The 27,923-nt window shown below is 40.4% G+C and overlaps 1 protein-coding gene across 3 annotated transcripts in view; it reads left to right on the top strand.

Moving 5' to 3' along the window:
• Positions 1–27,923, top strand: part of LOC149138939 (putative CoA ligase CCL8) — a 286,441-nt gene that overhangs the window by 152,410 nt on the left and 106,108 nt on the right. For all 3 annotated transcript variants that reach the window (XM_089446836.1, XM_089446834.1, XM_089446835.1), the window contains exons 6-8: positions 19,689–19,760; positions 19,980–20,030; positions 20,288–20,395. In XM_089446836.1, the coding sequence (XP_089302962.1) occupies positions 19,689–19,760; positions 19,980–20,030; positions 20,288–20,395 (231 nt within the window). The remainder of the gene's footprint in view (positions 1–19,688; positions 19,761–19,979; positions 20,031–20,287; positions 20,396–27,923) is intronic.

Genomic DNA, 27,923 nt, shown 5'->3' with positions numbered 1-27,923 from the left:
TAACATCTTGATTATGTATTTACCTTGACAAAGATATATCTCACCGGGTTTTTGCTAGACTTCCAAGCCCAAGTAATAATGCAGGAGTCCCAAATCTTTCATTTAAAATTCGGCTGCCAACATTTTCTTGCATTCTTGAATTTTGCACTCCACACCTGTAATAAACAAATCATCCACATATAAAAGTATAATGATAGGTTCATTCTTCACCACCTTGTTGTAGAGATTTGGATTAGAAGGACTTTTAATGAACCCAATTCTTAAGAGATATGCATCCATCCTTGCATACCATTCCTTAGGAGCTTGCTTCAAGCCATATAGGGCTTTCTTGAGCCTGCAAACATGTGTATCCCTGCTATTTATTTCAAAGCCTTCAAGTTGTTCGATGTATACTTCTTCATCGATGGTTGCATTTAGAAATGTAGTTTTGACATCCATTTGATGGATATTCCATCCCATAGTAGCAGCTAATGAAACCAAAGATCTCATAGTAGTATACGTGGCAGTAGGAGCAAAGGTTTCTTCATAGTCTATTCCTTCCTTTCGTGAGAATCCCCTTGCAGTGAATCTAACTTTGTATTTATCAATACTTCCATCAACAACATGTTTGATTTTGTAGATCCCTTTTGAGTGGTCTAGGAACGATTTCCCAGACTCCATTTTTATGATGGATTGATACTCTTCTTGCATCGCCTTCTTCCATTCGTCTTGATGTGTGGCTTCTTCAAATGTAGATGGTTAATATATGCTGCATAACCTAAATATCTTTTTGGTCTTTTGTTTTCTCTAAAAGTTCCTTCAGTAGCTCCATTTCTTTCGGCATCTTCAAGTGTAGCTTTTAACCAGTTTGGCCTCTTCTTTGTTTCGAGAATTATTACAGGTTGAATAGGCTCACTTGGTCCTTCTTCTACTTCTTATTCTTGGTTCGTAGTTGCCTTGTTATGTTCTTCTTCTTCTTCAAATAGTGATATGTCTTCGTCATTGGATTCTATTGGTATGTCCTTGGATCTTTTGTAGGCATGGTTTTAATCAAATATAACATCCCTGCTAACTTCAATTTGTCTTTCTTCTTTGATGTAGATTGTATATGCCTTTGATGAAAGACTATAGCCAATGAAGATTATTTTTGTGCTTGTAGAGTCCAACTTCTTTCGTTTGTCTTTCGGAACATGGATGTATGCCGGACACCCAACAATTTGGAGATGATCTACACGTCTTATTTCCCGTGAATGCTTCTTCCGATGTCATGTTATCAAGGATTCTATGAGGATTTTTATTTTGTATGTATATTGTTGTTGTAACTGCTTTTTTGTTGAAATTTCTAAGTCTATCCCATTAGAAATCCCTACCGCATCTTCTGGTTTAAGTTCTCCTACTTGTTTTTACATTAACAAGTTATTTATAACTATAAATACTGAAAATAAACACAAATGTAGCCTTAACTCATATAGATATCGTCAACTGAAATACTAGACAAACACACAAGGGACACTGTTATTTTTGCACAATTGTCCCCGAGAAAACCCAATGCGGGAAAACCGATGTAGTAGTTTTGAGGGTTTTATTATTATGCAGATTTCTTGAGTACAACTAGGGTGCCAAATTGGCTCACCCCACAGAGATTTTTACATGGCAGTAATACTTATTCTTGGAGATAGATATTCAACTTCTCAGCACTAGTCTTCCAGGCGAAAATCCTTCCGACGCTTCTCCTAGGCTTTGCATCAGCCTTGCTAGCCTCAGCGTAGCTCCTAAACCCTCTGCGTCAGCCTTCTACCTCTTTGCGTCATCTCTTTGGTCTTCTGCGTCACCCACATAGGGCCCTTAGCCTCTGCACAGTCACTAGCTGCCTCTGTGTAGCCTCTTCAGTCACTGCACTGACCCTTTGGCATTATCTCTGCCTCTCTGCTAATGTACTAATTGTCCCTCGCTGCAACAGATCACTTGTTCGAATTTTCTCAGCAAACCTTGCTCCAGAAAATCGAACTGACTAATCAATCTTGGTGTTTCTCAAATTGACCCTCGAGCCTCCTCTTATACTTTTTCTGTTGAGTCTTCAACAGTCGAGATTAAGTCTCTAATTAATGGCTAAGATTAGATTTGGCTTGATCCATGTTATTTAGAACGTTCTCACTCAGTTTTATATTAATACCCATTAATATTTTAATTTTCCTAAGTTTAGACTTAGGACTCCATTAAAAATACTAATTATTTTAATATGTCTCTAATCGGGTGGAATTTCCCCAAACCATTTCTGGGTCTTGGAGATCTAATGTGCTTTAGCCCCTCCACCAATTTTCATGGCTAGAACACATCCGATGCTACCACAAATCAACACTCCTTAGCGAGGAATGTGCTCTAGTAATATTCCACCACTGAACATCAGACTGATCCTTCCGGACCGGTCCCTGTGTTGATGCTTGGCCTGCTGCCCAACATCCACTGCACTGCTGCCCATGGCTCTGCCACTGCCACTGCTAACTGCTGCACTGCAACTCAGTTACTAAGATTTAAGTAACTGATCTACCCAAATCTTGACATCCTTGTCAGTTTGAAAGCCTCCTGATGCTGAAGCTACCTCTGCTGCTATTCTGTGCTCCCTCTGCTGCTTCTGCGTTGCTGCAAACACCTCTGTGCCTCTCGCATTGCTGCAACCTCCACTGTGCCTCTCGCACTGCTGCAAACACTTCTATGCCTCTCGCACTGCGGCAACTCCCACTGCACTGCTACAGACCTCTGCACTCTAGCACTGCCTTGTCGCTCCATTACCTCTTGCTTCTTCCTGACATCTGTCACCTTGCTACTGTCATACGGGGCTCCCATAGCCAGATATGATTGAAGAGTTTGGGCACCTCAAGGATACTGCCCCTCATCTTCTATAGTCCTCTTGACTATAGCTTGATGTCTCCCCACCTCTTCTCTAGAGGTGTATGAGCACTCATGGCACAATCGTCATCAGTCTCGACTTCTTTCTCTGCCTTAGCCGGAGTTGCCTTGGAGTCAGAAGCCTCTCCCTTATTCTTCTTCTTGGGACACTGGGTTGCATAATGACCCAAGTCCCCACAATGGAAGCACTTTACCTTGGAGATGTCCTTCTTCTTCCTCTTCCCTTGTTGTCTCGCAGATTTTAGAGCCGCATCCTCCTCCTCTTTCTTGATTCGACCTCCTTTGCTGCTACTCCCCGCCTTGGTTAACCGTTTGATCTCTTCTTGGCGAAAACCTGCCCACATCTCTTCCCATCTTGGAAGAGTAGCTCTGCCCAAAATGCATTTGACAAATGTCTCCCACTCCTTGGAGACTGCATTTAAGGTGGTCCTCACCATGAACTCCTGATCTGGCGTGGCCCCTATGGAAGTAAGCTGGTCCCGAATCTCCTGAAACTCGAGGAGGTATAGATCTATCTTCTTCGCCTTCTTTATCTGATATGACTGTAGTTGATTCTCCAATAGTATCTTCCACTGCACGAAGGTGCCCTGATACAATGTCGTCAAAGTATCCCACGTTTCCTTTGCTGTGTTCTTTTCGGCAATATGCGGTACAACATGATCCTTGACCCCATCAAGGATTATGCACTTTGCCCTCGGCATTGCATCCTCATACTTCCCATTATCATCTAGGTCTACTGGGATAGCCATGGTTCTCAAGTCGAAGCCCTTGATGCGATGTCTATCCAGGATTGCTAGGATCCTGGCTTTCCAGATGACAAAGTTGGAAGCCTCGTCCAACTTGTCCTGATCCCTCAATCTGTTTACTGCCATATCCGCTCCTCTTCTGGACTCCCTCTGAGTCTCGACTTTCCTTCTTGAAGTTCTCTCCTAGATTCCCTTTGAATTAAGTCTGAGACTTTAGAAATTCCTACTGCATTATCTGGTTTATTTCACCTACTTGTTTATTCCATTAACAAGTTATTTATACATATAAATACTGAAAATAAACACAAATGCAGCCTTAACTCATATACAGATCAACAACTGAAATACTAGACAAACACACAAGGGACACCGTTATTTTTGGACAATTGTCCCCGGAAAAACCCAATGCGAGAAAACCGGTGCAGCAGTTCTGAGGGTTTTATTATTATGCAGATTTCTTGAGTACAACTAGGGTGCCAAACTGGCTCACCCAACAGAGATTTTTACACGGCAGTAATACCTCTTCTCAGAGACAGATATTCAGCAAGTCTGCCCCACGAAAATCCTTCTGGCGCTTCTCCAAGGCTCTGTGGCAGCCCTGCTAGTCTCAGTGTAGCTCTTGAACCCTTTGCGTCAGTCTTCTGCCTCTCCGTGTTAGCGCTCTGGCCTTCTGCGTTACCCACGCAAGCCCCTTAGCCTCTGCGCAGTCTCTAGCTGCCTCTGCGTGGCTCCTGCTGCCTTTGCGTGGCTCCTGCTGCCTCTGCATAGCTCTGGTTGCCTCTGTGTCAACCTCTTCAGTCACTGCGTTGACTCTCTAGCACTATCTCTGCCTCTTTGCTATGTACTCACTGCCCCTCGCTGCAACAGATCACTTGTTTGAATTTTCTCAGCAAACCCCGCTTCAGAAAATTGAATTGACTGATCAGTCTTGTTGTGTCTCCAACTGACCCTCAAGCCTCCTCTTATACTTTTCCTGTTGAGTCTTCAACGACAGAGATTAATTCCCTAATCAACGGCTAAGATTAGATTTGGCTTGATCCATGTCATTTAGAACATTCTCACCCAATTTTATATTAATACCCATTAATATTTTAATTTTCCTAAGTTTAGACTTAGGAACTCCATTAAAAATATTAATTATTTTAATCTCTCTAACCGTGCGAAATTCCACAAACCATTTCTGGGTCTTGGAGATCTCATGTGCTTTAGCCTCTCCACTAATTTTCATGGCTAGAGCACATCCGATGCTACCACAAATCAACACTCCCTCGTAGCCAGGAATGCGCTCTAGTAATGCTCCACCACTAAACATCACACTGATCCTTCCGCATCGGTACCTGTGCTGATGCTTAGCCTGCTGCGCAACATCCACTGCATTGCTGCTTCCTATACTATTGCCCATGGATTTTCCACTGCCACTGCAACATCTGTACTACAACTCTGTCTCAACATGCTGCCCATGCTGCCCATAGCATTGCCACTACTAACTGCAGCACTGCAACTCAGTTTTCGAGATGTAAGTAATTGATCTACCCAAATCCTGACATCCTTGTCAGTCCGGAAGCCCTTTGATGCTGACGCTACCTCTGCTGCTATCCTGTGCTCCCTCTGTTGCCTCTGCATTGCTAGAAACACCTCTGTGCCTCTCGCATTGTTGCAAACACCTCTATGCCTCTCGCACTGCTGCAACCCCCACTGCGCTGCTACAGACCTCTGCCCTTTAACACTGCCTTGTCACTCCATCACCTTCTTTCTACTGACATCTATCATCTTGCTACTGTCATTCAGGGCTCCTGTTGCTGGATATGATCCATGAGTTTGGGCACCTCAAGGATCCTGCCTCTCATCTTCTGTAGTCCTCTTGACTACAGCTCGATGTCTCACCACCTCTTCTTTAGAGGTGCATGAGCACTCATGGCACAGTTGTCATCAGTTTTGAGTCTCGACTTCTTTCTCCGCCTTAGCCGTAGCTGTCTTGGAGTCAGAAACCTCTCCCTTATTTTTTTTCCTGGGACACTAGGTTGCATAATGACCCAACTCCCCACAATGGAAGCACTTTACCTTGGACATGTCCTTCTTCTTCCTCTTCCCCTGCTGTCGCGTAGATGCCAGAGCCGCATCCTCCTCCTCCTCTTTCTTGTTCGACCTCCTTTGCTGCTACTTCCCACCTTGGTCAACCGTCTGATCTCTTCTTGGCGAAGACCTGCCCACATCTCTTCCCATCCTGGAAGAGTAGCTCTGCCCAAAATGCCTTGGACAAATGTCTCCCACTCCTCGGAGACTGCATTCAGCGTGGTCCTCACCATGAACACCTGATCCAGCGTGGCCCTATGGAAGTAAGTTGGTCCCGAATTTCTTGTAATCTGAGGAGGTATAGATATATCTACTCCCCCTTCTGCATCTGATACGACCTCAACTGATTCTCTAATAGCATCTTCTGCTGCACGAAAGTGTCTTGATACAATGTTGTTAAAGTATCTCACATTTCCTTTGACATGTTCTTTTTGGCAATATGTGGTATGACATGATCCTTGACCCCATCAAGGATTATGCACTTTGCCTTTGTCGTTGCATCCTCGTATTTCTCATTATTAGCTGGGTCTATTGGGATAGCCACGGTTCTCAAGGCGAAGCCCTTGATGCGATGTCTATCCAGGACTGACAAGATTCTGGCCTTCCAGATGACAAAGTTGGAAGCCCCATCCAACCTATCCTGATCCCTTAGTGCGATTACTGCCATATCCGCTTTTCTTTTGGACTCCCTCTGAGATTCGACTTCCTTCCTGGAAATCTCCCTCTAGGTCCCGATTTCGCTGCTAGAAATCTTCCCGCCAAATGTCGAACCGCTCCTCTCCAGTCCTCTTTGCAACTGCAACTTGGATCTGGATTTCTTGGCTAGTAATACATCAAGGCAGCTACTCCCTCTACCTTTGTTTTGTCTCGTTAGGTACTGTTCTGCTTCGATAGAAACAACACCCCACCAGCTCCACAATCTGCACACAACTCCATAGGACCCGACAACTGAAGAAACTGAGCCTTCCAGGTCTGCACAATCCCAACAAAGGCTGAATCACTGCACTGGCCAACTGTGTCAAGCCTAGCTGGCTGAGTAGGATGACGTGGCTCTTCATGAGCCTCTTCTGTCTCTGTGCTTGCCCTCTCTCTGGCTCGAAATGATGATGCAGGTCCTCTGTGTCACTCCTTTTCTGTTGCCTTTTGCTTTGGAGCAGCTCTATCTCTCGGGACAACTACTAGTGCTGCAAATTTCTAATATTGCTGGTGCCTTCAGTTCTTCTGTGATCTATAATGCTCCGATACCATTGTTATACAACAAAATGACCCCCTCATTAGCTTAGAGGAGAAAGACATGATAGCTGAAGCAAAGACCAAGATCACAAGCCTTGTTTCCACACTAACGTTGGCTAAACACTGACAACATGCCTTATAAAGCTTTTCTGTAAGCCTAAGGGAGCGTTAGTGACCCGAACTAACAACTAGAGTTAGTAGGGTCACTAACGCTCCCTTAGGCTTACAAAGAAGCTTTATAAAGCATGTTGTTAGTGTTTAGCCAGCGTTAGTGTGGAAACAAGGCTTGTGATCTTGGTCTTTGCTTCAGCGATCATGTCTTTCCCCTCTGAGCTGATGAGGGGATCATTTTGCTGTATAACAACCATGTTGAAATTTCTAAGTCTGACACGTTAGAAATTCCTATTGCATTATCTGGTTTATTTCACCTACTTGTTTATTCCATTAACAATTTATTTATACATATAAATACTGAAAATAAACACAAATGCAACCTTAACTCATATACAGATCAACAACTGAAATACTAGACAAACACACAAAGGACACTGTTATTTTTGGACAATCGTCCCCATAAAAACCCAATGCGGGAAAATCGGTGCAACAGTTCTGAGGGTTTTATTATTATGCATATTTCTTGAGTACAACTAGGGTGCTAAACTGGCTCACCCAACAGATATTTTTACACAATAGTAATACCTCTTCTCGTTGACAGATATTCAGCAAATCTGCCCCACGAAAATTCTTTCGACACTTCTCCAAGGCTCTGCATCAGCCCTACTAGCCTCGGCGTAGCTCTAGAACCTTCTGCGTCAGCCTTTTGCCTCCCTGCGTCAGCTCTCTGGCCTTCTGCATCATCCACACAAGGCCCTCAGCCTCTGCGCAGTCTCTAGCTATTTTTGTGTGGCTCCTGCTGCCTCTGCATCAGCCTCTTCAGTCACTGTGCTGGCCCTCTGGCACTATCTCTGCCTCTCTGCTATGTACTCACTGCCCCTCGCTACAAGAGATCACTTGTTTGAATTTTCTCAGCAAACCCTGCCCCAAAAAATCGAATTGACTGATCAATCTTAGTGTGTCTCCAACTGACCCTCAAGCCTCCTCTTATACTTTTTCTGTTGAGCCTTCAACTTCCGAGATTAAGTCCCTAATCAACGACTAAGAGTAGATTTGGCTTGATCCATGTCATTTAGAACATTCTCACCCATTTCTATATTAATAATCATTAATATTTTAATTTTCCTAAGTTCAGACATAGGAACTCCATTAAAAATATTAATTATTTTAATATCTCTCTAACTTGGTGGAATTTCCCCAAACCATTTCTGGGTCTTGGAGATCTCATGTGCTTTAGCCTCTCCACCAATTTTCATGGCTAGAGCACATCTGATGCTACCACAAATCAACATTTCCCTCCTAGAAAATCTCCCGCCAAATGTCAAACCGCTCCTTTCTAATCCTCTTTGCCACTGCAACTTGGATCTGGATTTCTTGGCTAGAAATCCGTCAAGGTAGTAATTCCCTCTACCATGCTTTTGACCCGTCAGGTATTGTTATGCTCCGACAGAAACAACACCCCACTAGCTCCACAATCTGCCCACAACTCCCTAGGCCTTGACAACTAAAGAAACTGACCCTTCCAGCTCTGCGCAATCCCGACAAAGGCTGCATCACTCCTCTAGCCAACTGCGTCAAGCCTACTTGGCTAAGTAGGATGATGTGGCTCTTGGTGAGCCTCTTCTGCCTCTCTCTGCCTCTGCACTAGTCCTCTCTCTGGCTCGAAATGATGACGTAGGCCCTCTACATCACTCCTTCTCTGCTGCCTTTTACTTAGGAGCAGCTCTGTCTCTCGGGACAGCTACTACTGCTGCAAATTTCTGATATCGCTGGTGCCTTTAGTCCTCCCATGATCTGCAACCTGGCTCTGATACCATGTTGAATTAACCCGTTAGGAATCCCTACTGCATCTTTTGGTTTAAATTCTCTTACTTGTTTTTACATTAACAAGTTATTTATAACTATAAATACTGAAAATAAACACAGATGCAACCTTAACTCATGTAAAGATCATCAACTGAAATACTAGACAAACACACAAGGGACACTGTTATTTTTGGACAATTTTCCCAATAAAAACCCAATGCGGGAAAATCGGTGCAACAGTTCTGAGGGTTTTATTATTATGTAGATTTCTTGAGTATAACTAGGGTGTCAAATTGGGTCACCCAACAGAGATTTTTACATGGCAGTAATACCTCTTCTCGGAGACAAATGTTCAACTTCTCAGCACTAGTCCGCCCCACGAAAATCCTTCCGGCGCTTCTCCTAGGCTCTGCGTTAGCCTTGCTAGCCTCAACGTAGCTCCTGAACCCTCTACGTCAACCTTCTGCCTCTCTGCTTCAGCTCTTTGGCCTTCTGCGTCACCCACGCAGGCCCCTCAACGTCTGCGTAGTCACTAGCTGCCTCTGGGTGGCTCCTGTTGCCTCTGCGTAGCCTCTTCAGTCACTGCGCTGACCCTCTGGCACTATCTTTGCCTCTCTGCTATGTACTTATTGCCCCTCGCTGCAACAGATCATTTTTTCGAATTTTCTCAGCAAACCCTGTTCCAGAAAATCGAACTGATTGATCAATCTTAGTGTATCTCCAACTGGCCCTCAAGCTTCCTCTTATACTTTTTCTCGAGTCTTCAACGGCCGAAATTAAGTCTTTAATCAACGACTAAGATTAGATTTGGCTTGAATCATGTCATTTATAATATTCTCACTCAGTTTTATATTAATATCCATTAATATTTTAAGTTTCCTATGTTTAGACTTAGGGACTCCATTAAAAATATTAATTATTTTAATATCTCTCTAACCGGGTGGAATTTCCCAAACCATTTATGGGTCTTGGAGATCTCATGTGCTTTAGCCTCTCCACCAATTTTCATGGCTAGAGCACATCCGATGCTACCACAAATCAACATTTTCCCCATAGAAATTTTGGTAGATCTTGATCGAATATCATAGTTCTTATGCATTTTTTAATGGTTCTATTCTTTCTTTGTGCAACTCCATTTTGCTTAGCATTTTAGGGAACACTGAGCTCCCTCTTAATACTTGCTTCTTTACAATATGCAATCAGCGCCTTTGAAGTGTATTCCCCTCCATTCTCAGATCTCGAAGTCTGTATTGTTCTTTCGGTTAATGTTTCCACTTCGAATTTAAATTCCTTGAACTTGTTGAATACTTCATCCTTTGATTTGAGAAAGTAGAGCTATGTCTTTTTAGAATGATAATCAATGAAAGTCACATAGTAGAGATGGCCTCCAAGAGATTTGTTATACATTGGCCCACACACATCAGAATGAATAAGGTCTAATATTTCTCTAGACCTAGTGTCACTGCTTGTGAATGGCTTTGTAGTTTTCTTACCCAGAGCACATCCAATGCATACTCCTCCATGATTTTCTTTGATGTTGGGGATGCCCTTTACCATTTGACTAAGAGAGGGTATTATTTTATAATGAATATGCCAAAACCTCCTATGCCAAAGTTCGATGGGATGATTTCCATGTGAACTAGGACTTGAGGAGATGTAGTAATAACTCTATATAGTCTTCCTTCGCAAATTCCAATAACCCTTGCTTTTTCAATACTTGAATCTTTACCCCAAACCAACACTTTTCCATCTACAAATGAAACCCTATCACCTTTATCCTCTAAACAAGAAATGGAAAGTAAATTCCTTTTCAAACCTGGGACATAGAGTATATTGTTGAGATGTAGCTTTGCTCCATTTTCTAGCTTCAAAGATGTTGATCCAAGGCCCTTGACTGCATAACTGTTGATGTCTCCTAGCTCCACTGCATGTGATGATGGTTCTCTTGATAATGTTTGAAGTTGTCCACTTTCTCCTGTCATATGTCTTGATGCTCCACTATCAATGATCCACGCGTTGTCATCGTCAAGACTACCTGTAAGTGCAACCAAGAACCCTTCACTTTTGATTGATTGATTGTGGAAGATCCTTCTAATCTAGCTTCTTGCAACTTTCATGATATGGAGTCTCATCTTCAAATAGCTTGTCATGGAGGGAGTAACTTCTTCTTCCAAGCCAACAAAGTGATCTTCAATCTTCTTTGACCTTAGTTCTAATACCATGTTGAGAAATCAATGCTTGTAGGAATTAGGGTTTGATACCTCTTCTTGATAATTAGTTGTGAATTATGTTGGCTTCCTTTACGTCTTTATTATATTATGTTTCATCAAGCAATTACCAAATTTAGTGCATATGAAGATCACAAGAACAATAGACACAAGATGTAGGCGGATAGCTAGGGCAAAACCCCTATAAGGGGAAAACCCAAACATAACTCTACCTTTAGTAGTTTCAAAGACAATATAAGATAATACAAGGCTCTTTTTACCTAGACATAGACTTTCTCCAATCACCAAGTCAACCCTTCCTTCTTCTCCAAGTGACATCTTCCCAGTAGCAACTTCGACCTAGAACTCTAACCTTCCAGCAACAGAATTTCGTCCTCCCCAGCATAATTTCAATCTTCCCAGCGACAGAAATTCAACCTGCAGTAGAGTTTAGAATTTTGGCCCCAACAAATGACTAGTAACTTCGCACGTGTGAGAGATAGATAGCCCAAAACTTCAAATAGGTCTCTCCCAACAAACTTCTTCCTTCTCTACGAATTTCACACTTTTTCTGCCTTCTTGCTTGAGTATCGAACTTGTTGAGTGAGTGACACAAATGGATTGAACTGCCTCTTTATATATAAACTTCTTGTGGGTCGAATTGCCCTAATGTAGGCCGACTTCATGAGGATAGGTCTGACTTGGTGTGGAGGTGACAAATGACCCATTTGACTAAAAATTAATTCTTTTTACATGATGCAAAAACCCAAGAAGGGTCTAATAAAATTGACAATGACTTTATTTGACTCAATATAAAACCTAGAAGCCTACAATGGAGGCTTTGACCTAAAAATGATGGCCCAAAGCATGAAACCCATGCTTTAATAAGTCATTTTATTAATAATAAAAAAATCTTTTGACATTATATAATTATGAAGACTGAACCTAGTTACATTCTTCAACATGTAGGTGGCAGGTAACAAGGCCAACACACAAATCTTGATTTTTACATGCTTCTACATCACGTTAGGCACCTTATATTACTTGGACATGGAATTTGGAGGCTATTTTATGCATGACGACAGTCGTGTTGTTGCAAAATCTAGCAAGCTTTGGGGAGGGAAACCCTTCAAGGTATAAACTAGACTTATAAGCAACATCACCATAACCAAAACCCCCAGCCCTTTATGGACTTTCACTGATGGGAGGAGTGTCGGGAGGATAGAGATCACTTACAATTGGTATTCTAGGGTTAAGGTATGCAATGATTTTGCTAAGAGGTCTTCAAGAAAGACAAAATTTTGGTTCAAGGCTTCACAAGGAAGTAATTCACTTTTTTTGAAGATACCTAAAAATAGAGGCACATGACGTAGGGTTTGATTGATTTGACGAGTGTTGGAGAAAATCAAGGTCAAGACAAGGAGAAAAGTTTTCCTACGATGAATATTAGCTTAAGCCAAGGCTCATGAAACCTTCTAGAAAGTCCTTAAGTTGACAGAAGAAAAACTAGGGTTTCCCTCTTAGGAAAAACACCTAGGGTAAGAGAATTTATGGATGAAATTGAAGTGGAGGCGCACCAAATTGATAGGTTTTGTGCAAATCCTATCTACTTGATGTTTAGGCTTTCAAACCACCAAAATACCCATTTCCTAAAATTTTGCCCTAATCCCTAGTTTCTAGCCCTAGCCTTGAAAGGGCCGAATTTAGGAGAGAGGAAAATGGATAAAATATGAGATTGATCACCAACAAGTTGGACTAGTTCCTTTTCCTTCAGGAGAATGGAGTCAAGGATGGTTTAAAATAGTCAAACTTGTTCCCAAGGAGGTCAAAATTTGATGCCCTAGCAAGTAAATTTCAAGCATTTACCTACTCTATGAAAACATGGATTTTCATGGGAGCGCTTCAATGAGTTCACCACTAGGACAATTTATTGCATATTTTGTATGAGTAATGGATGTAATATTCATCTAGATAACAATTCAAAATTTATCTTCAACAAATTAAGGCACAATTTAGAATGACCTGGAATCAACAATTCCATACATTAGACATAGATATTGATATTCAACAAATTAGGGCACTTACAAGATAACATGCAAGAACTCCTTCCATCATTCCAAAGATAGCTCCAAAGAATAACCAAGAATACTCCAATTCATCCACAAAAGAGAAGTGTGAGTTCCTCTAAGAGGTTGAATTTCAAGAGTGATGATGATGAGAGCTTAAATGAGGTCTTTCCAATATTTATGTGTTCTATCATAACCTATTTTAGTCTACAAGCCCTTCTAATAATGAGATAATGTGCAATTAATGGCCTAGGTCACAAGCCAACCTAGTAGCTTTTGCAAAATTAAATTTATCTCCACAAATGCTAGCCGAAATGTTGACACCATGCTTTTGTGGGCTTCTAGAAGGCTGACATTGAGTCCTTTTGGTGCCATGACAAGTGTAGAAGGCCTCTAAAATCAAGATCCAGGGGTTGGCTCCTATATCTCATTGCAAATCACCCTATGGCCCCCAAATGTGACTTTAGGGCACAAAACTAGGTCCCATGGGTTTCCAAGTGATAAAATCTGTCTCTGGTGAGGGCAGTGAAGATGGTGCTAGCCCTCCCATGTCTCAAGGCATGAGACAAACCTTATATGGGCCTTGGATCAATTTCCACACCATGTATATACTGCTAAGTCCGCTAGAGTCAAATTTGTCCAAGTGCACCATCCCATGAATAATAGGGAAAGTGTAGGATTTCTGCAGGTGCTGAAGGTGCCCATGGCTATGAATGATGCTCTACAACTCTTCGAAGTCCCATGGCTCTGAACGCATCACCTATGGGTGTCAATATGTTCCTTTAGAGGGACCTGTACCCCAGTTAAGTTGTCCAAACCTATAGATGGAATCACTTGCCAATTACACATAATATCCAGTGCTGCAACTTTCATCATCAAATACATTAATAATTATTGCATATAAGTGAACCAAGCTTGAAAGAAATGGGAATAATAACACTTCATATGTGGCTTCTCTTCCAAAATTGGGGCCTTAGTCATGTAATGGTGTTATCTCTTGTTGACCCTGCCGCCTACACTTATTTACAAGTCAGTGAGAAAAGCCTTCAACCCCACAAGGTGTGGTTGGTGGCAGGGAACTCAAAGAAGGGGCTGTCACACTAATCCCAACTCTCTCCGTTTGAGCTATCTCCTAGGTTAGCTAAGGGGGTGGTCCCTAATGAAAAGTTAAGTTAAAAAAAGATGCGAGTTTCTATGAGAATTGTTAGAGTTAAATAGATTATTTCTTTAATATTTATAAGCAAACCTGATATGAGCAATAACCATAAAAACATAAGATAAATATGAAATACATAAACAACCAGTGCCTTCAAAGTATTGCTCTTTAAGAAATGAAATTGTTTTTTTTTGCTTAGAATGAAGTGAAATGCTTTCAAATGAAAGCCCAAATAACCTTGGACTTGGGTTTCCAAATGGAAAAGGGTTACTTAGCTTATGCTTCAGCTCTCTTTCTTCAAACTTGAATTGCCTCCAAAAACCCTTGTAGGAAAACAAGCAAAAGAGTTAGCATGCAAAAGAAATAGAGCCTCAAATGCTAGATAAAACCAATATGCACACAAATGAAAGAAGAAAATATATGATATTTTTCAAGATGGAAAAGAAGCAAAGGGCTCATGAAACCCCCTCTTAAATAAATCTCTTGATATCTTATAAGATTGTTGGCTTGAACAACTTGTGGGATTTTTGATATCCTTGGAGGTGAATATTCCAACCGAAGAAGTCCTCACACTCCAATAGAGTTGGCAACCTATCCTTTGAACACAAAAATCCCTGCAAACCAATTGTTAGTGCAAAAGAGACTTGGCATATAGAGATCAAGTTGAGCTTGTCATTCAACTGAAAATAACAAGCTACAACAAGAGCACAAAATATACCAAGCCCAAAGGAAATCTGAGATAGCTGCAAATCTCTCCTCCCTAGACAATAATGCCCTCAGGCAAATGCACAAAAAAAAAACTAGATAGCAATGTAAAATCAAATGAATAATAATATCAAATGACACAGGTATACCTCATCAACCAAATAATGCACCACAAGAGAAGCTAGTAACCCCAAAGACTTTTATTTATTTATATGAAAGATGAATACAAAATCCAACAGTCTCTGCAAGCCCAACAGCTCGTTCTATATCTCACCAAATGAGAGCTCAAGGCTCCTATAAATAAGAAAATGGGAGATGATCCCAAGGAAAATTCCAATGACAAGTGGAGATGGATTGACAATCCCAATGTAGAAAATCAAATCACAAGTGGCAAGATCACTGGTTGTAGGTGGCAACCTTGACTCCTTGACTGTCCATCGAATATCTTCAAATCTGCTGTGCATGTTTATTAATTGATGATGAGTGTGAGAGATGCTTGCCAAGTACATATATGAGTGAAGTAAATAAGAGACAAACTCCCAACGAATTTTCAACAATAAACCATGCATATGACACCTCACAAAATGTGCCATAAAACTGATTCTCAAGTGCTGCGTAAGCTGTTGTAGAAGATCTGCATATTCTCTTCTAACCTCTGTCTGCGTTGATTTTGTGTACTGCTGGACGTGTGTAGGTATATACTTCAAGTAAACTCCACATTAATTTGCTCATTAAACTGATCCATATCTACGCTGATTTTTCCCTGCTGGCAGCATACTTATGACAACTGTGTTGACTATTCACTGGCTGATCTGCTATGTAAAATGCGTGTGGCTGTCAGGTCTGATCTGTGTGTGGGCTGCCAACAATTCTGCGTACAAGTGGATGGACGGGTCAAGAAATGGGGAGACACACTCCCATAATATCCTCAATCGAATATTCCAAATAGTGTGTTAATCCTTTGTGACCTGCGTGGAGATATCTCTGTCCAGCATGGAGGTAGCTTCTTTGGCTGCTTGGTCTTGGCATGTGAAGTGGGTCCCCTCCCCATTCATTTACTTTAACTTTACACTTTAATACATACCATTAAATAAAAAATGAACTTTAAGCATAAGTATGAACTCAACGTTGGCCCATTTGACTTGCTTATCACTTTGACTTTCTGTTATACCTTCTGTGGTGGGCCCCACATTGCTGCTACATCACCCTTGACTCTCCACATAATTTCCATGTCAAAGTTTGATTTATTTTGACTTTAGAAAAATTTATAGATTTTTCCAATTATTCATTGTTTTGAATTTTTTCCTCATTTTTGCTACTGTCATTTGAAAAATCGGCTTTTGAGGTTTTTTGACCCCCAAAGTGGGTTCTAGAATAACACTGGGCCTCTGAGGATGAATTTCGAATAGTCACACGCCCCAGACATTTCCTAAAGCCACTTATTTATACCATTACATAGAAAATAATTAAAAAATCCCGTTTTGCGGGAAATTTTTAATTGTTAAAAAATCCTACTTAGACCTAGCCAAATTCCACGAAATTTTTTGTGTGATCTAGTATGGTAATATACATCGACTCTAGACACTAAGATGTGTTAGGAGCTCAACTTTCAAATCGTCACTCCGGCTTTGGGGTAAAAAATGAGTGAAAAAACCCAGAAAATTATCCACCTCTGAAAAAGAAGGGATAATTAACCGGATAAAAAAAACACTCCAAGGTGTACTCGTTTTCTGATCGAGTCCCAACATCCTAGGCTTGTTACAGATTCAAAAACTCATCATTACTAGTATCACTTATTACAATTCCCCGCAGGGTGTGGAATCTGGGTACAAGAAAGATGATGAGAAGATAGAAGTAGAGTTAAAAAACTCTGTTGACTGATGATATTTGATGGTACAAGTGTCCTCTGGATCATCCTTGGGCATGGAGTCTTCATATAATCATCAAGTGCCACTCCAGTGGTCAACACCTCCTTAGATAGGAGTGGTTGATAGATGATCTTATTCGGTGTTCCCAACCCCCAAAGGGAAGTGACATGTCCTCAGTTCACCCTTCAATTGATAGGCGTCATGTGAATAATGATGGAACAAAAGGGAAATTCCATGGCCAAGTGTCATGGTTAAAGGGACCAATTATGGTGGAATACCTTATCCTGGGTGTATAGATGTGAGGAGGGAGCAATCGTGGATGCATTAGTTATCTCATCCTTTGTTTTTTCACCCTTCTATATTTTCCTTTTACTTTTTCTTGAGTTTTTCCTTGTATTGCTACTCGTAGCTCGAGGAATAAGAGCTTGCTTTGTAAGATGTATAATAGTTATTACCCCCTTTAGGATGAGGCAGTCTATTGCCCATCAGGGGTTAGGATATACAAGGGTTCCTTCTCTTCTATGAGATAGGACAACATTGGCCTAGGAATTGGGTGATTGCCTTGTGATAGAGGTAGCGCTCATACTTGGCTTCTGCTCACGTGCTAATTTATAAGTCCAGGCCATCTTTTGCATTTTGATTTTTCTTTTGTTTTTCTTGTGGCCATCATATGCCTTTTCTTTTTCTTTTAGCTGCATCAACATCCCAGGGTGCATTTTCAGGCTCTACCCAAGGTATCAGGATGTGTGTATGCCATATCTTGATAAACGAATAGTTAATTGACCCAAGGAAGGGAGGTGTAATAGGGGCTCATAATATAAGATGGAAGGCGGTAAGTATGTGGAATAGGGATGGATGGGGCTATGCTATCTCAATCATGGCTTCCCAAGTAGTGCCATTTTCTAAAGCCATGGCCATTAGGGGTCCCACTGGACTAGGATAGAAAATTAACCCCCCATTTAAGGTGAGGGAAGGAGACTACAACCAAGACCCTTATTTCTTCCAAGTCATCCCCATAATCCATGTCAAAATGCCCAAACACAGATAATCACAAGCACCCGATTACATAATGAATAAAGTACCTTTTGATTAGAAGCCCACCTTCCAACATGTGCTCTTGACAAATGGGTGAGGAAACATATGACTAATGTAGATGGAGGAGATATGAATGGCATGTCACATCGGCTACAATGTGGCTCTTAGGGGTTGTTGGCTGTAGACTGGAAGAGATGAATAGGGGAAAAGCTTCTCCTAGGGGTCACCCACTTTTGGTGGGTAACATCTAGCTCCAACTGGGACATGAGCGCATCGTAGTGCACATGATCCATGTACTCGAACGGGGAATTCATGAGAACCCAACAATCTACTAGGACCGCAGACTTGTAACCTACACATTACAAAATAACTATTTGGGAGCATGTGCACTAGGCGTACTTCGATTGCCCATGTTTTTCAAAACGATAATAATCCATACAAAAAGTAAATCTATGCTAAATTCAAGTCTAATCTAGCATGAGAACATGATATGACGATGTTAGCTATTCAAAAGGGATAGGCAAACATTAAAAAATACAAAATATATTCATTTTTTTCAAAATTGGAAAAAAATTGCAAAAGTTGAAAAAAATCAGAAAAAATCGCTAAAGGAAAAAATCACAATTTTTTCCAGCTGAAAAATTGCTTGGCCAAAAAAATCGTTATTTTTTTGCACATCACCGATTACCAACACTAGTACAAAGAAAACTACACTTTTGGCAGATCATGATACAATTGTACAAATGATCTGCTTGTGTGATGGGTCACATCTGGTGAAAAGCATGAGGTACATTGAAGTGAATGAGGTGTAAAGCCTCCTAGAATAGCATTCCCTCCTTAGCATGTATGACTCCTGAGGATATCAATGCTCCCTCCTTAACATGCATAACTCCAAGTGCTAAAAAATTAAAATAGAAGAAGTCTTCATAGTTTCACCCTCCTGAGACTTTCTTTCACTAGTGCATCCTCACTTCAGCATGAAGCTAAATGCTGCAGATTGTAGAGGGAACAGTTTTCATGCAACAAGGTAAAAGCTATCAAGGGGGTGTGTGCTGTTCTTCCTAATGATATGATAGTTGAAGTTAGAAATAAAGGTCACACTATGGATCTAGAGGAAAGTATCCTGCCCATGATACTAGTTCACAGAAATGAGGAAATTCACACTTACTAAGAAGTGAGCAACCACTCTTTCCTTGGTTATCATTGGAATCCTTTTTATGGTAGTAAAATATTATTACAGAAATTGATCTGTTCTTAAAGGGTGGTGGTTACTTGACACTGTGAAGCTGGTGTCAACCAAAAGAATAGCACTAAATAAATTTGACATAAATGTTGGAACAATATTGTGTGTTATTTCATTGGTTTCTGACATCTATTTCTAGTGTGCCATTGTGGGTCTCTGGTATCACACTGCAATCTAGATTTCACTATTTGTGGTGTTTGTCAACATTTCTTCCATGCTGATATCTTGCAAGAGAGTTTAGTCCATTATGGGTTTCCAAGCATGTTTCTTGGTGGGGCAATTGGCTCACTTCTTCTTAGCCTGTCATCAACATTATGAATTCTCTTTTGATATGTATAATATATTCTAAATAGATACATTTCACGAATGCTGCATGCATTTCACATGAAATTGGTATAGCTAATCTCTGACAACTGAGAGTAAATACATTTTAGTTGAAGGAAAGCATGTTACATTTAAGTCCAGGACTGCAAAATGTCAGTTAACATATTCATTGTTCTCTAACTATTTTGATTTTGTAATGCTTGCTCAAGTTGTGGTGCATTTGCAGGTCAAAATGCTAGCTGAAGCCTGGGAGTATACATCTGCTGATCGGTTTCTGCACTGCCTTCCTTTACATCATATCCAAGGGAAAATTATAATATTGATATGTGCAAGAAATTAGGTCTTAAAACTTTGGTATATTTTTGAAATGCTGCATATTTTACTTGGATGGTTATTGAATACTTAGATAAATATAGTGATCTGGAATGAGGAATGACACACCATGGATCTTTATTTACATTGCATTGATCTAGTGCTATTGCAGCTTCTGAAGTGATTCCTTAACTTCTTGTTACATGTTCATGGACTTTTTAATGCCTTACTTGGACCTCTTTACGCTGGTGCTGCGGTAATCTCTAATCTTGTTATGGTCAATATTTAAATAATTGGTTTTTGTTTTTGTTGATAAACATTCTAAAGATTTTTTTTAATTTTGAAGTTATCCCATGGCAACCTTGAGATGTAAATTTGAAAAATGTTACTGTTTCATGTTATGAGAAAGGAACATTGCTGGTTGGTTGATGTTGTATCGGAATTGTTTTCTTCAACTGATCTTGAGATGTTTTACACATATGACTTTTTCTGTTTTGATGTGATTTTTTGAAGGTTGATTTCATGCCAAAGTTTAGCGTGAGAGGGGTATGGCAGAGATGGTGTGAATCATACTCTACTGTTGGAAGCAAGTCTGAAAATGCAATAACTGTCTTTACTGGGGTATGTTAAGCTCCTGGTTTGCTTATCTCAGGATAGATGTTCTACCATGAAATAGTAAGGGAATTAAACTTACTTTTGTGACAAAGTGCATTTTTGTTTTCCTTTTACATACAACACTTGATTGTGAACTTTATATTCAATTTACATCGATTAAAATTCATTTCTGCAGAATGGATTTCTTCGGATAAAAAAAGCATAAAGTGGAAGTCTACAGCTAGAGCCTAAGAAAATACTAAATAGGGATGTTTAGCATTCACTATATCTAATTCTATTTAATTTCTTAGGCTGTATTCAATCACTGTTCAATATCAGCTACTTTCTGTAACCAATTTTACCAATTTTGTGTTGGCAAACATATCTCCAGGGGTCAGGAATATACCTTATTGGCAATATTGGGGAAACATCAGAAAACTTGAAAAAAAAAAAATCTTTTTCATTTTTAAAACATCTAAAACAACGATAACATCAAACAAATACTTTGCCACAGAAATAGAAAAAGAAAATTGATATATAAAATGTTGAGTGATACATCAAATGTTGATAATAAATTCTGATATTTGTATCAAGTTCTGATAGGATGATACAGAATAACATTAAAAAAAAAGATACACATATCGTGTGATTCATCATCATAAGTCATCTAGATTTCACAATAATAAATTTACTATGAAATCATTGATTCCCTCCAACCTTTTTTATGGGAAAAGGTCACCGCTTTTACTTTGGAAGCAATGGGTGTTGGGGTTGAGGTGGAAGTTAGAGTGGAAGTGAAATGTTTTCCACTATCTACTTGTCTCTGTGGAGGTAGTGTCTATGGTGCATTTTCAATTACCTCCTCCAAAGATGTCTACACTGGAAGCAAGACATCCACCACTTCCTTCTGTGCATCAACACCCTCCTCCAACCACTCAAGTGCCTCCTCCATGGTAGGCCTTTCAGCATCCACGCTTCACTGATCTAGTGTGTTAATCACATCCACAGAAATTACATCCATGTTAGGGGTATTGTCAATCTACCACACCGACATCTTGAGATTGTAGTAGACATAAACCATGTCATTATGGCGTTGGATGTCTATTTTATATGAGGATCATTTTGTAATTAGACAGTGACAGGGATAAATTAATAAATTAATAACTTATAATAAATTGAACATTTCTAAGTTGTTGCACTTATTGATGTGTATTTGTTCAAACAAACTCTAGATGTGCTCACACCTTGAAGAGTTGCAAGTTTGATTCAGCACCCAAATGACAAGTTTCTATAAATATAGCACTATTTTGCCATAGTTTTTCCACCAAACATTTACAAGTAGACGACAAAAAATACTCAAATTATATTTCCATGGAGTAGCAAATAATAGGAGGGAGAAACATTGAAATTTAAAATTCAATCTATCATTCTAGCTATTCAATCTTATTTGTTTTATTTGTCCTTATGTTGGATATTTCTTTAGCAAATCAACTTTGTTCATTTCATTGGTATTCGTCTCTTGGCCACACTTTTATTAGGGTTTGTATAATCCAACTTTTGGCCAACAACATCTTTGTAGAGTTTTTGAATCTATGGTCCTTGACCACAATTGGTCCTTCGCTATTCAAAATCTCCACTAAACAAGGATCTCATAGTCGTGGATTGAAAAAAGAAAAATATCTAGTTAAAGAAAAATCTATTTTCTGCAAATTTAAGGGACTGTAAATTTGGAAAATACACAAAAATATACATAGAATTAATAGGATAAATCTTTGGCCTATTATTATAATTGTTTGCATATCTGGGGGAATTATGACTATCACCACCCGATTGGAATCACACATCAATGAGATTTATCAAGTCGAGCAGAATTCCAAAGTCAAAGGAAATCAAATTGTGATATTCAAGAGACGAATAAAGAATCCGTGAAAATAACAACCTAGAGAAATCATTCATTGGAATGTTCGATAGACAGGAAGTCTATTACGAAGCTGAATGTTGCTTCCACTTCATTGTTTAAAGCAGTTATAGCAAGATAGAAGTTGTTGCCACCTATAAATCACTATGGGAATTGTTATTGATCAGATAAGAAATGTTGCTAAGGTCATGGCACCTTGCTAGATGGGCACATGCAAGGCAGGGGTAAACTATCGCCTCAGCCCAAGCCCTCTCTATTTAGGCTGTGAAAATTCCTTGATTGCAATTACTGGAAATTTATTTCCTAACTTTTTGCAGTTTATTTGTTATTATGGAAAATATTGATACACTCACATTTGCAATGTTTACAAATAAATTACGCCGTGGAAAATAAATTGGAAGTTGAGAAAATAATGCACAAACAATAAAATCGACACAATAAGTTTTGGACTAGTAGTCCTCGGAAAAACCCCAAAGGGAAAACTGATGCAGCAGATGAACGTTTGTTTTATTAGCTAAGTACAATATCTGGATGCCCAATTATAAATCCTCTAGAAATAATCTGCCAAAAATAATTAGGAGAAAAATTCTCCCTCTGCTTATAAACTCGGCCTCCCTCTGGCTTGCTTGCACTACCTCTCTGGTTGCTTGCATTGTTGGCCTGGGCAAGTCATATGACCCTTGAATCAGCCACAAACTGGGTTGTCTAGCTTCCTCCTATCTTTGGAAAAATTCGCTTTGCCTTCAGGAATTCCTTTCTGGCCTCCAACAATTGACCCAAACCCTTCCCGATAATTCTCTCAACTAGACTGGCTAATTCACACCACCTCGACGACTTTCTCTATAGAATATCTTGGCCTCCCTTTTCTTGCCTCTCTGGAATTGGAAAACTATTGGAAAACTTGTTCGAAATTCTCTTTGTTGCTCCCTCAACCATTGATGCTCTCCTTCTTTGACTCAAACTCACTTCCTTGCTAAATCACTACAACTGGATAGCTCGATCTGCCAAGGAAACTCGCTCCCCTCTTCTGTCAACTATGTCTCTTTCCATCCCATCAATTTTCTCTTATAATCTCTCATTGGAGCTTCAATGACCATGATTAGATCCTCATCAATGGCTAAGATCGTCTTAGACTCGCTCCACATGAGTTTGTAGAGCAATTCTCGATCTTCCTTAATTAATTCCCTTTAATTAACCAATTTTCCTAAGTTAGACTTAAGAAAAATTTAAATGATGGCTAATTAATTTAATTTAGGTGTTTCACAAGCTTATCTCGTGAAACCTATTCTGGGTTTTGGAGATCTCGTGTTCTTTAGCCTCTTAGACACGAATTGAGACTAAAACACATGTCTCATGCTACAAAATCTAACACTCCCTCTTAGCGAGGAATGTGTCTTCACTTCACACCAACATCTTTACTAGTGTCTGACATCTATAACAACCTGTCACTGACTGCCAAGCCATTGGGCATACTCTGATTCATCTACTAACCCTATAGCTGAACCACTTTGCATCTGCGCTGCTGTTGACACTACCTTGTGCCTCCTTACACTATTGCCAACACTGCTTGCGCTACATTTGATTTCATGTTGCTGCTGTTGTAACAACTACTGCAATTGAGAACTGATCTACTCTCCTTGCAATTGGGTTCTGCAGCTTTCCTTTGAGTTGTTGATTGCAACTAGCTCTGCTGTGGCCACTGAGTAATTGTCTGTGTCTAACTATCTCTGTGCCCCTCTAATATCTGACTGCAACTATTTCTACATTGTCTCTCAAGATCTAACTGCGCCTAATGAAATCTCGATCCTCCTGCTACTAAACACTGTGGGCCCCCATAGCAAATGTAATGACGCATGAGGAAAAATGTTATTTTTTGTAGCATCGGGTGTGTTCTAGCCACGAAATTTGGTGGAGAGGCTAGAATACATGAGATCTCCAAAACCCGTCAATCGTTTATGGAAATTCCGCCTAGAAGTGTCTCAATTAGATTATTAACCAATTTTTAAAATATTTCCCAAGTCTAAACTTAGGGAATATGGTTAATTAACTAGTATTAATTGAGATAAGGTGAGAATCATTTAGAAACTCACATGGATCAATCCAGAGATGATCCTAGCCATTGATTAAGTTTTAATCTCGGTCATTGGTGCTCCAATAGTGGATTATAAGAGGAGGTTGATGTGGTGATGGAGAAGACACTTGAGTAGTTCGATTTCTTGGAAGATCGATTTCCTGAGTAGCAACAGTCAGTTGCCGGAGAGAGAGCTACAAATCGAAGGAGTGAGTGAGGCAAGTTTTTCCAGATCCAGAGAGGCAACAACAAGAGGGTCGAATTATCCCAATGAGGCAGCGGAGAGCTCTGCGCAGTAGCTTCAGGAGGACAGTTCGATTTGTTGGAGAGAAAATTGTTCTTAGATCTAGAGGCTAAGCAAAGGTTCTAGAGGGTTGGAGAGACGAATTTCTCAGCAGCAGAAGGAAGAACAACTTCATCAGAGACAAGTTAGAGGCTAGACGTCATAGTGACTACGTAGTCTAGCGTAGAAGGTGATGCAAAAGACTCAGGAGGTTGAGTTTTTTGTAGGAAAGTTGTGCTGGGATTGCTTATGAAGGGTAAATCCCCTTCAATAATTTTGCCCAGATTTTCTTGTCGTGGATTGCCAATTCCAGGCATTCAGATTGTACTCAGATTTTCATTGCTGCATAATAATAAAAACCTCCACTGCTGCACTGGTTTTCCCAAGTTGGGTTTTTCCAGGGACATTTGTCCAAAAATAATTGTCTCATATTTTATGTGCGTGTGTTAGCATTTCTTAGTTTCCAGTGCATTATTTTTCCGCAGTATTTTCTTTGTGAAGGTTGTAGTGTGTTTATTTTGATATTTTCCGTAGTAGATAAATTTTTAAATTAATTAACAATTATGAGAAATTATACTAGTTGCTGCAATAGGATTTCATATTGGAATTTTCACATGGTATTAGAGGGCAGTTGATCAACCAGAGGGCTCAAAAGCAAAAGAAAGAATTTTGTTGTTTAGTAAGAGCTGTAGGCCAAAATTCCTAGGGGCACCACAATCTTTTTCCAGGCAGGTCGAGTTGCTTTAGGAAACTCTATTTTCGGAGCAAAAAAATTCGATTTCGAGTAATTTCAGAGGTAGAGGGAGCAACTCAGGTTTTTCGTTCAGCGTATATCTAGTTGGACGTAGAGGGTTTTTGCAACAGTTAGCTAGAGCAGCGCCATTGTTGGGTGAAAGAGAGAGAACCACACACAGTTGAAGGAAAATTTTCCTCAGGGATTTTACAGTCTTAGAAGTTTGATTTTCCTTGCAGATTGGCAGTGGTTGTGAGCAGATCTTCTCAATCTAGAATGGAGTGTGAGTACCAGAGCAACAACCAAGCAAAAGGAAAGAGGAAGGTTTCGACAGTCTGTTAAGATGGCCACTGCAAGGCTTCGTGATCAGGATAGATTGGATGGAGCTTCCAACTATGTCATTTGGAAAGCTAGGATGTCTTTCCTTCTAAATGAATATGGCCTGAAAGCGTACATTGATAATGTAGTGGCAGCTCCCCAGGATACAGATCGGCAGAAAGAATACAAGAAAGAGATGGCGTGGGCGAAGCAGTTGATATTGGATGGAGTCCGGGATCATATAGTCTCCCATATAGCTGGAAAAAATACTTCCAAACATATTTGGGGTGCTCTCTCCCAGGGAACTTTCGAGCAGCGAAAGATGTTTATTGGGGAGACTCTGAGATGCATCTGGATGCAGAACAAGGAAGGCATAGATCCCTTCCTTACCAGGATTCAGGAGGTCCGAGACCAACTGTCAACTGTTGTGGCAGCGCTTCAACCCATGGAGCTAGTGCGATTGGCACTCAATAGTGTCTCAGAGGAGTGGTAGGTCTTTGTCAAAAGCATATCGAGCAGAGATAGGCTATCAGATTGGGACATGATGTGGGCTGATTTGCAGTAGGAGGAGTTGAGACGAGCTCTGTTAAAGAGCTCCGTCGGTGGCAGCAATAGCAACAACAATGGCAGATCGAAGGTGGTGGAGGAGGAGGAGAATGTCGCCCTTGTATCAAAGGGTCCTAGTCAGGGGTAGGAGGAGCAGAGGAAGAAGAAAAAGGACCTGTCAAAGGTCAAATGCTTCAGATGTGGTGAGCTTGGTCACCACAGTACCCAGTGTCCTCTCAGGAAGAAGGACAAGGAGGAGAAGTAGGACCAACAGACAACCTTTGCAGAGATCGACAGGTTGTACTCCAGGTTGAAGGAAGACTTTGCGATGTTTGCAGATATACCTCTAGGAGTGAGGTAGGGAGATTTGATATTGTAGTCCCAAAGAACTAAAGAGATTGGGTAGGGTACATGAGGATGTTGATTTCTGGTAGCATCAGATGTGCTCTAAGACTCAAAATTTGCAGGGAGGCTTGGACACATGTATTCCACAATACCCAGAAATCATTTTGGGAAATTCCACCTGGAATCAGTTTTATTAAAATAATTAATTATTTTTAATGGGGACCTAAGTCTAAACTTAGGAAATTAAAATAATTAAAGGGTATTAATCTATAACTGTGGGTGAAACTTCTAGAAGAGGACAAGGATCAAGCGAAAATGATCTGGGCCGTTCGTTCCCAACAAAAGGATTATAAGAAGAGGCTTGATGGGCATTTGGTAAACACATCGACTGGAGATTAGAAGATCGAATTTCTGAAGCTCAACAGTTGTCGGGAAGAGAACTCGAAGTGATCTTTTGCAGTGAGGGGCAGGGATAGTTCTGGTTGGAGATTTCTCCTAATCCGGGAATAATCAGCAGAGGAGACAGAGAGAGATTCGGGAGGCAGTGCAGAGGCTAAGCTGGCTAGTGTAGGCTGACGTAGAGGCAGTGCAGAGCCTTGAGGAGGTCCGTATTTTTGCTGAAGGAATCGATTTATGAAGCCGAAAGCTGGGGTGTGAGACCGGGAGGTGTAAATCGAAGTTGCTGGCAGGCAAAGCGATTAGTAGAGGGAGTGACGTTGTGCCTTGACACTGTGATGCTGAGCTAATGCAGTGACTGCGCAGAGGCAACGCAAAGGCAACAAGGGGCAAGCCATTCTATGGCTGAATCAGTCCGGATCGCCTGTGATAGTGTGAGGTACTTCTCACTATACCTTTGTCAGTGATATTCTCTGCACTGGATAGCCAGCAAGGCATCCTGATATTGTATTAAGAAACTACTACTTAATAATAAAAGCCTCAGCTGTTGCACCAATTTTCTCGCATTGGGTTTTTCCGGGGACATTTGTCCAAAAATAACTATGTAGATGTGTTGTGTATTTATTTCTTGTTCGGTTTCTTGTTTCCACATTTTATTTAAATGGTGAAGGCTGAAGTGTATTAGTTTCGGTGTTTACTATAGGAAATAGTAAATAATTTTGTTCAATAATAAACAAATAGAAGAAATGTAATCAGTTGCTGCAATAGAAATTTGGGCTTCCAAGTTTTCACATGGTATCAAAGCATAGATAGTGAGCAAGAGAGCTCAGTGCAGAAAGGAAGAGGGAGTTCAAAAATATTGCAGAGGCAACAATTCGAAACCGCAGAAGGCAGCACAATCCTTGGGCCAAGAGGTCGAAGTTTTGAGAGATTGATTTCTTTGAG

The sequence above is a fragment of the Pinus tabuliformis genome, chromosome X (assembly GCF_031772625.1).
Source record: "Pinus tabuliformis cultivar Carrire ecotype Pingquan chromosome X, CPIR1, whole genome shotgun sequence".
NCBI lineage: Eukaryota > Viridiplantae > Streptophyta > Pinopsida > Pinales > Pinaceae > Pinus > Pinus tabuliformis.
The sequence above is the reverse complement of the archived record's forward strand: the minus strand, read 5'-3'. Positions and strand labels throughout refer to the sequence as shown.